Here is a 12861-nt window from a genome sequence, read left to right on the forward strand (position 1 = left end):
GCTTTCCCACTGCTTCTTTAGTCTTTTTTTATATATATAAATGTTTAAGATAGGCTGTAATAGAGTTTAAGAACTTGAAACAATATAATTGCAAAATAATAATGGTAAATTAATGTTCCTAGATTGAACATTCATTCTCTCCCCCCTCCCCCAGCAGCATGTAAAAATCAATAAATACCCATCCACCCCTTTCTCTGACCATCTGAGCCTAAAAACAGCAGGCACTTGTTTAAAAATACACAACCAATATTTGTCTGTAATGGCCTTCCCCAGCTGGGCACCCTTTAGATGTGTCAACCTCAGTTCCCAAAATTCGCATAGACTGTGGCCATTGCTGTGCATTCTGGGAACTGAGACTGCTCAGATTAAAGAAGGCTACTCTCCATAGTTTATTGTGGCAGTTGCTATTCATTGTTACCATACAGGCATACATTCCCACATGCTACTTTTTTTAAAAAACAATCAAAGTAGCTAGTTGATGAATGATAAAACAGGGTATCTGATCTGACACAAAATATCTGGTCAATAGTGGACTATAACTGCCAACATTCCTATAATAAACAACAAAGGAATTGCTATCTGCAATAAAAATTACATATCCCTCGGTTTAAAGAATATTCTTTTGATTGGTTAAAAAAATGGTATTTTCTTATAGTAGAAGTGCTGCATTAGTACATGTACCTGTGTGGAACAAATAAAAAGATTGTCATTTTGCAGAACCGCAATAACGATAAATAATCCCCAGTATGTACAGGAATCAGCTGAGTCTATATTTGTAGAGCAATTAAAATTGTGTTTGTTCTCACCAATAAGAAATGTTTTTGTTTTTTTGAGACATATCACAATGTGCTTGATTGCAGGTTAATTCTGAATGAGAGTCAAAGGCTGATGTTTGAAAAATTAGCCCTCTACTGCAATAGCTATGCTGAATTGATTCCTGTGTCTTTTGTGTTAGGTAAGGTTGCAAAAATGTGAGACAAATGCTGTGAATGGTGAAGTCTCCCTATAGTTAACTGATTTGTCTACAACAAGTGCTAACACTAATCTTAATGTTTAGGGCAGAAATCCAAATGGTGTTTCTGATTTTCTTTGTGATATTTTAGAAATGAAGTATTAATTAATTAATGAAACCCATTAAACCAAAGTCCAGTTGAACTGGTTGTCTCTAACCTTATTTATAGTCCATTCTCTCCAGTGGGTATAATTCACTTCATTCTTATCAGAGGCAAAATAGAGATTAAAAGATAAAGTCATTTGTGTTGAGTTCTCTTTCTGATGACATCAAGGACAGATTCTTCATTTTTATATTGGTAATATTATGGAAGCAGGTTACTGTTTTCTTTTTCCATTATTTTTTTTTTTTTTTGCTTTCCCCCCAAAATATAGTGTAGCTCCTTAGTTTTACTGCTCTTTCAAAAAAGATCACAAGAACTAGGAAATGTCGGGGAAAGATGAATTATACTATTATGCCTATTTTAAATTTATAGTACCAGTATGTGTAATGATTTACAAACCTTTCCCTATTGCAGAATATTAATGCAAGGCAATTTTGCAGTGCCTCTTTATTTATGACTAGTATTTTTATTTTCAGGTGATCAAAAGGTTGAAAAATCAAGGATGGTTCTCAGCAAGAGTTTAATCGAAGCATTACTGACTCCATTCTGCCATTCAGACAATTATTTTTCCCAACACAAATGATTTAGGATGATAATTTTGATCACTATTATATATTCTGAAAATCAAGTTGGGGTTTTCATCAAAGCCTCTGTTTTGTTAGAAAAGTATATATTTTCTGGACAATTAGATACAAAAAAATTGGATTGTGTCCACAGATAACTGGCTGATTTTGAGCTGTGCCTTGCTGTCCTTGTTCCTTTCTAGGCTTTTATGTAACTTTAGTGGTATCTCGCTGGTGGGGACAGTACGAAAATATCCCATGGCCTGACCGCATTATGAATCTGGTTTCAAGTGGCGTGGATGGGAAGGATGAGTATGGGCGTCTTCTGCGACGCACACTGATGCGCTACATTAATCTACTGAGTGTGCTGATCTTGCGTTCAGTCAGCACTGCAGTCTTCAAGCGATTTCCCAGCATGGAACATATAGTGACAGCAGGTAGGCATTGCCAAGACAACTCAGCAGGGGCTAACTAGCTAGAATAAAATGCCATGGAAGTTGGTACACCTTCTAATGATACTTCTGGGAGCTCTAAAGTTGATTGAACTATTTCCAATAGTAAGTCCTTCAGATATAATAGACTAACTCATGCCAGACCTTCTAGGAGGAGATGATGGAAGTTATATTCCAATACCTCTGGGGATACAAGGTTAGAGGAAAATGGCTTACCAAGATGCATATAGTAAGAATAAATAATGTTTATTAATTACAGTTCTGTCCTACTTGCCTTTTCTCCAAAGGATTCACAGCTTCATACAGTATATAGTTTTCTCTCTTTATCAATTTCATTCTACAAAATAGCTTAGGAAGAAAGAAGGATAATGCTTGCCAAATAAGGCTACTCAATAATTTATAGGACCAACAATCTAAAACGATCTTTTCCTGGTAGCCCTTTCCTACCACTGCCTCTCAGTATGTCATTCAATCTATGCAATTGGTGGGTTCAGTGATTTGGAACCGTTGCAGCTGTTGCTTACAGCGAATCTCAGGTCATAAGTAACTGGGTTTGATTTTCTTTGGGAGAATATTACTGAGTTCCTGTGATATTTATAACAGTCATCCTCTATTGAATACTATCATTTAAAAATCCAAGTGCTTAAAATTCCTTTGTCAAAACCAAGGTTCTAGCCACATCCCCACATAGATAATCCTCTGGATAGCCATTAATCTTACTGCAGTACTGAGTGATATACTCAATCAAATGCGGAGGGCTAGGCAGACTTGAATGATCACCAATTGTGTAAAGGCATTCTTTTCAGAAGGATTATGCCAAGCAGCTTTCCCAGATCATTAAGACTCCAGCCCTTTTGGCTTCCTTTAGGTTATTTTATTTATTTATTTTCCTCCATCCAATTGTGTCTGATTGTCAGAGATTGCCTGGACAATTTTTTTGGCAAGGTTTTTCATAAGTGGTTTGCCATTGCCTCCTTCCTAGAGGTCACCTATCAGCTGTGTGCCTAAGGTGAAACTGGAAGTCAGGGTCTCCCACTTTCTAAATTAATACGTTAACCACTTCACAAACTGGCTCTGTATAATTATTTGGTAAACAGTCTTTTCCATGATAATCTCTTTACAGGCTTGACTGTTTCTGTCCTACATTACTATTTTAAAAAACAACCGAAGTAATTAGAATAAGATCCATTTAGTTGTGAAATCAGATTCTAGATTTGACAAAGAATTTTTTCTCAATGAAGATTCTCAGTCATCCAGGCAGAGATGTCTAAAGATTGTCTGAAGTTGTCTGAAGGTTGAATCATTGCGCTGGACTAATTTTTAGTTCCAGAGATGTTTCACTTCCTCAGTCAGCGCAAGGCAGAGAGTTAGGCAGATTCGTTGGAATGTACCAACTCCTACCACACCAACCTCAGGGTATTCAAACCTCTCTGAAACTAAAAATTAGTCCAGCTGATATGATTCAACTTTCAGACAACTCTGCCTGGATGATTGAGAATCCTCATCAACATTTTGCAACACATTTTGGGGAAGAATCCCCTGGGGTTGGTGTGGCAGGAGTTGGTATATTCCAACAAGTCTCTGCCTAATTCTCTGCTTTGCTCTGACTGAAGAAGCTGCCTGTATGGGCAGTGAAATGTCTCTGAAACTAAAAATTAGTCCAGCTGCAATTATACAATCTTCAGACAACTTCAGACAACCTTCGAACAAGGAATCTTGTAATCCAGTAACACATAATTAGGTGGATGTATTGCTTCATCCCTAGATCTAAAGGCAAGTGTGAAAGTTGGAGGGTGTTTTAAGAGGTTGTTTAAGCAGCAAAGCCATGCACTGACCAAAGGATTAGCGCAGGGGTAGTCAACCATGGCTCTTTTATGACTCGTGGACTTCAATTCCCAGAATTCCTGAGCCAGCTTAGCTGGCTCAGGAATTCTGGGAGTTGAAGTCCACGAGTCATAAAAGAGCCAAGGTTGACTACCCCTGGATTAGCGTATCAGCTCAAAGGCTGATGGATATCATGGAGGCCATTCTGGGGTATCTAAAGACAGCTTTTTTCAGCCAAGAGAACATTTTATGTCAGGAATGTCTGCAATCAATCACCACGGGGAGGAAAACCAGCAGCAGCTTTCTATGATAACCAAACCAAAACCTTACTGGCAGTCTATGTGGCTAACAGGGCCAGTGAAATAACACCAGCAAACTATCTGTTGGCTTTGTCTGTTGTTCTAATATTTACATTTTTTTCCTCATTCTGTTACTGTGTGTTTTTATTGTTCTGAGAGTGACCGTAAAAGTTTGCACTGAAGAGCTTTATGAAAACATTATTCATAAATCAATCAAAGAAATGCTACCACTGCAGTCCAATATTTCTATTCTGGGAGATTAATCAAATTGAATTCTCTGTAGCTAATTCTGAATAAGAATAGTTAGTTAGACCTGATGGCTTAAGTCCCTCCTTCCAACTATATAGGTTTTGTGTAAACAGGTGTTGAGGCGTAACCTAAAACTACTCATCTTAAGCTCTGCATTGTCCATGGGAAAAAAATCTCTTGGACTCATATCCAATTCATATATTGAAAAATGTTCTCCCCCTCCCCCCTCCCCCAGAAGTGATTATTTGCACAGGTGGGAGATATGGAAAAATCACACCCTATGAATTCAGTTCAAGTGTTGTGCTTTGACCTATCCCTGACGTGTCCTAGAGGGGTTGGCTCTCCAATGCAGCTTCCATTCCAATTAATACTGTAGATTGCTCCATTTTCACCATAGTTCCATAAAGCTGGTGCCTTTCCATGGCCCTTCTTGCTTTTATTTCTCAGCTGAAAGCTTACTGCCTGCCTCCTTGGGAAACTAGCAGGCTCTCAGAACTATCTAGAACTGGCCTTAGTCTGAGCAAACCTAATGATTTCAGGAGGGGGTTTCTTCAATTGACTTTTTATTTTCTGTTTGGCAGGCCCTGCTGGTTTGAGCCTCTCCCAGTTACTCTGCAGAAAGGTGCTTTGGCTTTCAGTCCCCAAATCTTTGCTTGATGGCACCACTATCTTTGTTTTTCCGTCTCCATCTTTTTAATTCCTCCCCACAGAATAGTAACTTTTCTTTCTTCATAAATCTGAAGTTGTCTTTAAAAAAATTGAATAACCTTAGTTGTTGAGTCCCCTGCAAACTTATACTTAACTATATACAGTGACTTCCCAGCTAAATCTAAAAGTTGCACCCAACAGTCAGAAGTATCTTCAAATAAAGAATGTTGCTATACTATTTTAATAATAAGCAGATCCACCACAAAACAGTTTTGTAGTCCCCCTAGGCATGAGACCTATGTATGAAAGGTCTTTCAGAAGAGCTATAATTTACAAAGCGAGTTGTTCTGCCTCAGGAGGTATAACCTGTTTCACTTGGCTGCTTAACTTCATAAACACTTTATAAGCAGGGGAACAAATCTACTTCTCTGCTTCATTGTCAGAATGGGAATTTAGTTGAACTTTCTGGTCTCATGAATTCCAATGAAGTGAAGCATTTGTGGAAAGATCAGCACAGCCCCAGTAAAGATGGATACATGAGCATCAGATTAACAACCGAAAGAAATTAATTCTCTCTATATTTGTGTCTTTCTCCAATACAATTTGTAGTACTGGGGCACTATCTAGTGGCCATTCTTCACTCTACTTCTGCCTTTTATTTTCCCTTGCTGTGATCCCCCATTCTTTGGCTTAGAAATATTTATTTTTTAAAAATAATTAATTTTCCAATAGTGCACAAGAGCATGATACTGGGGTCCCCAGGCCACTGCCCACTAGCAGATCGTGAGCTGTTCAAAACCGTGCAGCCTGAAGCAACAGAACGTAGCTATTTGTTTTAACTAGAGATTGTTGAACAATTTATAGTGATCTGGTTCATATATAATACTAAATCATAAACTATTAATTTACAAGCCATAGTAGCTGGATTCATATATCTTGCTAAGCCAAAACAAACAGATCTATCTTATTGTGGTATAATAGAATGAATCAAATTATCAAACTAATAGTCTAATTGCAATCTTGCAATTAGATTACAAAGCTAATCTAGTGGGGGTTTGGTGAACATTTATTTTGATTTTAGATTGGAAAAAGCATTTACAATTTTTTATTACAAGAAAGGAAAACATTCAGTGAAATTATTCTAGAGTGAGACTGCTGTGCTTAAAAGATGTACAAGGGATGTGTACAAATATTTTGTTTTTCACTGATTATCACCTATCTAGTAGATTGATGTCTTCAATTATATCCCAAAGAAAGTTAACATTAGAAAACTCCTCCCATGAGACTTTGTAAGATCGGGAAATATGATTAACTATAGTTGACAGATGAATGAAGAGATAAACAAATCACCCAGTCTCATTACCCTACAACAATAAAATCAACATATAAACATACCATTAGAATTTTCAAAGATACCTAAAACATCTTAGAATGATGTCAGCAACCTTTTTCAAAATGAAAGGTCATAGTTTGACTAAGCATTGAATTGTCAATATTCTCTGTTTCATACACATTTATTTATTCAATTTCTATAACCATCCATCTCAAACAAATTACTCTGGGTGATGAACAATCATAAAATCAATTAAATGCCAATTACAAGTACAATACAAAAAAATTAAGGCTCAAATTGTGAACAACTTGTTGTTATAAGAACAGAAATCAGTAGAAGATAGAGAATTCTGCTCTCTATATTCATTGTCAAAAAAAGGTTCTGCATCTGTCCAGATTATAGTATTAATTTTTGCTGGAAGAAGTGATCTGTATCTTCCTGGTGAATCTGAACTTGATCTGAGCAAGGTTCTAGTGAAGTAGCTCTTTATAACTTCAACAGCAGGTACCCAAGGACACAGCATACCCAGCTTACCAGCTGAGCCAACTAATAGACTACATGGATGCAAAGAGAACAAGAGGCAGAGCAGACTGTGAGTTTATAACTGGATAATTGCTCCTCAGTGGAAAGAGGCCAATTAGTTGGCCAAGCCGAAAGCAGTCAGCAGATGATCTGTTTTCCACAAAAGCAGCTACACAAGTGTGATAAGAAACTGTGTGGCTACATACATTATTAATGGGCTATGAAGTAGATGAGCCAAAGCCAACAGTGTTGTCTGAACACAATAAGGAATGTATTCATAATGAACATAAATACATCCAGGACAAAGCACAAAGGCACACATGCAACACACAAGAAAGGGGACTTGTGGATCTGAAATACCCATTGGCAGAGATGATGGCAGATGAATTTATTAAGCTTTTGTTCAGAGATTGACTCAGACCACTTTGAGAGATGATGGGAGTAGTAGATGAATACAAGAGCTTGGAAGTGATATTGCAAGTATTACTTTAGTTGTACTAACTCTCAGTACCTCAAAATCTACCACCCACTTAGATGGATTGGGGTATAAATAGATAGTTTAGAATTTCCTCTGTGTGCCTTCTTTAGCTCTTACTGCACTTCGTTCGTGAGCTTTCAAACTTCTTCCTGACTGTTTCTCAAGCAGAATTGCTCTCTTGATTCTCACTTGAAAGGATATAGTTAGTAGGAATTAAGCTTGTAGGAAATAAATGTCCTCCATGCATTTCCTACAGTAAATTTCTATCACCTCTTTCCATCTGTGTAGGCCTGATGACACCAGAAGAGCACAAGAAGTTTGAGAGTTTAAATTCAGCCCATAACAAGTTTTGGATCCCATGTGTCTGGTTCTCAAACTTGGCAGTGAAGGCACGTAATGATGGGCGAATCCGTGACAGTGTACTCCTCCAAGGCATTTTGAATGTGAGTTAGATATATATATATATTGCATGTGTCCTGCTTTGAATTCATTAACTAACATTTTAGTCTCTTAGCAGAGGAGAAACTCTAGAAAAACAGCTGTTATAGTTCAGCTTTGTCCATGCTAGAGGCCTATTAACAGATAGGGCTGTATGGCAATTTAGATTTTGAAGGAAAAAGGTAATTTGGTTCATTTGTGGGCACTGACAGAGCAATTGCCAGTGATTCCTTAGAGAAACTGCATCTTTTTCTGTGTTCACAGAAACTGCAATTCACTCCTGGGAAAAGACATATTTGGTTTAAGGAAAAGTTCTGAATCTCCATTAAATCTAGATCTCTCTCTAGATCTCTCTCATATTGCAATATTCGTCATTTCAGCAATTGGGCCTGCTAACTATAAGCTGTGGAGGAGCTAATATCTTGATAACACCATGGTGGAAAAGGTAGATCATGGTAGATCACTGATCATGGTAGATCAGTGTTTCTCAACTTCAGTCAAGATATCAACAACTTTAAAATGTGTGAACTTCAATTCCCAGAATTCCTCAGGCAGTATAACTGATGCTGGCTAGGAAATTCTGGGAGTTAAGACTACACACCTTAAAGCTGCTGAGGTTGAGAAACTGTTGTACACAATCCAAAATGGGTAGCATAACAGGAAACCTAGAATCAGAGAGGAAGAGTGCAAAGGAAGGTGGAAGATTAATGTAGAGAAGTTTTCAAGTTGTTACAATTCTACTACTTGTGGAACAAGACTGTTGACTGTGCTTACTGTTGTACTCTCCTAGCAACAAAACACCCTAGTCTAAATAAAAACACTTTAGTAACTCTTCAAAGATTGATGACAGAGACATGGACAACAAAATACACACTGAAAACCTGAACTGAAAGTCCTACGGTGAAACTTTACTTCCTCTAATGGTACTTTTCTTTCCTTCCAACAGGAAATGAACACATTGCGTACCCAGTGTGGGCGTCTTTATGGATATGATTGGATTAGTATTCCCTTGGTCTACACACAGGTGAGAATTGTACTTCAACTTATATTTTTGTCTGACTGTAGCCAGAATTGCATCCCATTTATGTGGTAAGGAAATAGATCTCATAGGTGCTTCATATTAAGCCTTTCTTACAGCTTAGCTGAGCTGCTATCTAATAGGGTTGGTGTGTTCCAGATACTTTTAATTAAACAATGTCATCTGTAGTAGCACCTGCCTTCTAAGACAAGGTTCCCCCCCCCCAGATGGTCTCCATTCTGCTGTTGTTTAGAAGGGCCTTGAAGACTTGTTTCTTAACCCAGCCACTCAGAATTATTGAGAGTCGGGCAGCATACAAGTTTCATATGAAATGTTCTGTTCCCATTACAGATCCCATGGCTTGTTCCCATTGCTTGTATTTGCCTCTGTTTCTGATCACTGCTACTCAGCTGACTGCCTTTCAAGGGAAAGGATATAAAGCCTAACATTTTGAAATATGCTTGAATAGTGATGAATAAGAACTACTTTAACACTAAGGATATCCCTAAAGCAGCTTCAGTTATGGGTTGGGGATGGGATAAATATCAGGAAGTTTGAGCAGAAAAATAAACTGTATTGTTAAAGCATGTTTGTGCCACAGTTAAGAGCAAATGGGAAATGACCACTATGTATTTAAGTCAACATGGTTACATGTGTGCTATGCACCAACTTCACAAAGCAAGCCCGCTTTTTTCTGTATCTATGTTTTCCATAGGAAAAACAGGGAGCTTTGCATGACTTTCCAACGGGTCATGCTTTTTTTTTTTTTTTTTTTTGGGAGTCTTAAGAGCCGTTTCTCAGCTATTGGCAAACATTCTATGGCCTTTAATGATAACAGCCTGCATGCAGAGCATGCTTTTATCTTCTTCAGGCACCAGGCAGATGAGTTGTTCACCTCCACCCAAATCCCAGCCTATTGTTAGATAAATGAACTTCGTTAGACTCTGCTATGTGTTGGAAGTAGAATCCATTCCTTGTGGACCAATAAGTATAGTGGGAAATTCAAACTCAGCACAGCTAGGTCTCCTGCAGATCAAATCCAAAGTAGATGAAACCAAGCTCTGATGTCCATGGGAATTTAGAAATTTGGTCACAGCAAGTCACAGCGTTTATGGAAGCCACACCACTTCTGGAGAGTCTTTGTTGCTAGAACAAAATTGAGTAGAGTGGATAAAAGGCAGCTTGCATCTTGCATGACAGCTTTACATTCATATTCATTTGAATATAAGCACTTGCTTCTTCTGCCCATTTCACCTCTATCCCTTTGTTTATACCTTTTTCTCACTGGCTGGGGTCTGTGCCCCTGGAATCCTGTTTTCTTTTTCACGCAGAATAAAAAGTAAAACAGCAGAAACTGCTGCTTTAAGCTATCTGCTTAAAGAAACAGACAACAGGCAACAAGGCAGCCTTAGTTAACAAGTCTTTAAGTGCAATATAGAACAATAATAAGTTTTTGGCACATTTTACTAGCACAAACTCCAAATAATGGTTTTGTTTCTAGTGGTCCACAAATAATCTCTTGTTTCAGGATGGCATTTGAGTTTAAGTTGGTACATTTTTTTTTATAAAAGAGATTGCACATAGTTGTGCACATGCAGCTTCTAGTCGAGGTTCAAATTGTGGAGATCTTCTAGACTGCAATAGAATGGGTAATAAAATGTCTGCAATCAAACAATCAAGGACTCCACAGTTCAACCCATATATTATCTTCTAGAAGTTCAAATGTATCTTTGTGTTAAGAAATGTAAACAATTGCCAGTTAACAAATGTATGTAGGAAGCATACCACACTGGTAATGGGAGACTTCAACTATCCAGATATCAACTGGGAGACAAACTCTGCAACAAATTCCTAACCAACCTGCCGACAACTTTGTCATCCAAAAGGTGGAGGAGGGAAGTAGAAGTAAAGCTATACTGGACCTAATTCTTACTAATAGAAAAGAAGTGACAGAGGGAGTTGAAGTTGCCAGAACGTTGGGTGAAAGTTACCACATCATACTGGAATTCAATGCAAACACAAGCAATAGAAAATAATCCAACCAGTGTCTTAAACTTCAAAAGAGCTGATTTTAACAAACTCGGAGAGAACCTACGAAAGATTCCCCTTTAGGATGAAAATCCTAAAGGGGAAAACAACTCAAGAAGCACGGGAAACTCTGAAAAATGTGATCATAAAAACCCAGTCCAGCACAATATCACTGAAAAAGAAAAACAAGAAATTCAAGAAGAAACCAGCATGCTGCAAAGATCTCTCTGACAAACTGAATGACAAAAAGGACAAGTACAAAAAATGGAAAAAAAAAAAAACTAAGGCTGATTATCAGCAGACAGCCAGAACATGCAAAGTTGAAGTCAGGAAAGTAAAGGCTCAGAATGAACAAAGAGTTGTAACAGAAATCAAGGATAATAAAAAAAGTTTCTTTCAACATATTAATAACAAGAAGAAAGTCAAGGAAACTGTAGGTCCACTAAAGAGAGAAGATGGCAAGGAAATAACAGGCAGAAGGGAGAAAGCAGAGCTGTTCAACTCATTTTTGGCATCAGTCTTCACACAAAAGACTAGAAGACCTCCAAGGTCCCTTCCAGCTCTATTCTGTTCTAGGGACCTAGTACCACAGTGGGTGGTTTGAAGCTCCATGCATGTTACTTCATCCTGACCTATATTATTTTTATAAATAACTCAAGTTAGCAAACATATCCAGCATACCTTCCTCCTCCCATTTTCTCCACAAAAACAACCCTGTGAGGTGGGTTACCAGCTGACTTTCATGGATAAGGTGGACTCTTGGCTAAGGTGGGATTTGAACTCGTGGTCTCTAACCAAGTGCTTTAATCACTAGACCAAACTGGCCTTAAAAACCAAAACAGATTGTCTATGATGTAGAATTTATATGGAATATTAACAATGATAGCCCTAGGAATGTGCCATCTGGAATGTGAAAATATAGAAAGAGTAGTGTACAAACTGTAGTGTATTTTAAAGTCTGGATTAAGAAGAAAACTTCCCCATGAAATGGGATGTAGCTCTTGAAAATCTTTATTGCTTTCCAAAGAATATTTTTTCCTCCAGAGAACAATTCTATTTCATTTTATTACTTTAGTAGTCCTAACTGTACCAAGAAAGATCTTTATTTCCCCATCAAGAAAGGGAGTGAACCAGGCAAACACAGGAAGATATAAATTTAAGCTTGTAAATGGAATGAAATATACCCTAAGATACTGCAGAAAGTAGGCAAAGCTTATATTGGGAAAATGTTTCATGAACTGAGTTTAAATGAACATGGTTTATATAAGCAAAAATGAGACTTATGTCATGTGGCTTGCAACAGACCTTTAGACATCTGTGACTCAGAGGCGTTAGGACTTTTGTAAAACCACAAACAACAAAAGAGATGTGAGAAGCTGTACTTGTTGAGGATATTGAATGGTTGTGACTAGTGACTTGAGTGTAGATCAGGGATGGACAACTATGGCCTCTTTACGACCTGTGGACTTCAACTCCCAGAATTCTTGAGCCATACCGGGACCTTAATTGCCCACCCCTGATATAGATGATAGTATTTCTGCTCCCATAGAAGCATAATTTGGAAAGAGTTCTATTTCAATATTGCTCCTCCGGAGAAATCTATCCTAATCAAGGTGCTTCAAGAGATCTTAACAATGTTTCTTTCTCCAAGGTTGTCACAGTAGCTGTTTACAGCTTTTTCCTTGCATGTTTAATTGGTCGGCAGTTCCTGGATCCAGCCAAAGAGTACCCTGGCCACGAAATGGACCTCTATGTGCCCATTTTCACATTCTTGCAGTTTTTCTTCTATGCTGGCTGGCTAAAGGTCAGTTTAACCTGAGATTGTCCTCCCCCAGGGAATTTCAGTTTGTTGGGATAATATTCTGGAGTTGATTCTTGAATTTCAAGCCAAAAA

The 12861-nt window shown here is 37.9% G+C and overlaps 1 protein-coding gene across 3 annotated transcripts in view; it reads left to right on the forward strand.

The window, feature by feature from the left end:
* Positions 1–12861, forward strand: part of BEST1 (bestrophin 1) — a 35680-nt gene that overhangs the window by 11318 nt on the left and 11501 nt on the right. For all 3 annotated transcript variants that reach the window (XR_005557902.1, XM_039353191.1, XM_039353190.1), the window contains exons 3-7: positions 861–955; positions 1882–2115; positions 7772–7926; positions 8868–8945; positions 12619–12771. Coding sequence is in view for 2 of the 3 variants with exons in the window: in XM_039353191.1 (XP_039209125.1) it covers positions 861–955; positions 1882–2115; positions 7772–7926; positions 8868–8945; positions 12619–12771 (715 nt within the window). In the remaining variant the exon portion in view is untranslated. The remainder of the gene's footprint in view (positions 1–860; positions 956–1881; positions 2116–7771; positions 7927–8867; positions 8946–12618; positions 12772–12861) is intronic.

The sequence above is a fragment of the Crotalus tigris genome, unplaced genomic scaffold, assembly GCF_016545835.1.
Source record: "Crotalus tigris isolate CLP2741 ecotype Arizona unplaced genomic scaffold, ASM1654583v1 scf7180000018504.2861643, whole genome shotgun sequence".
Classification (NCBI taxonomy): domain Eukaryota; kingdom Metazoa; phylum Chordata; class Lepidosauria; order Squamata; family Viperidae; genus Crotalus; species Crotalus tigris.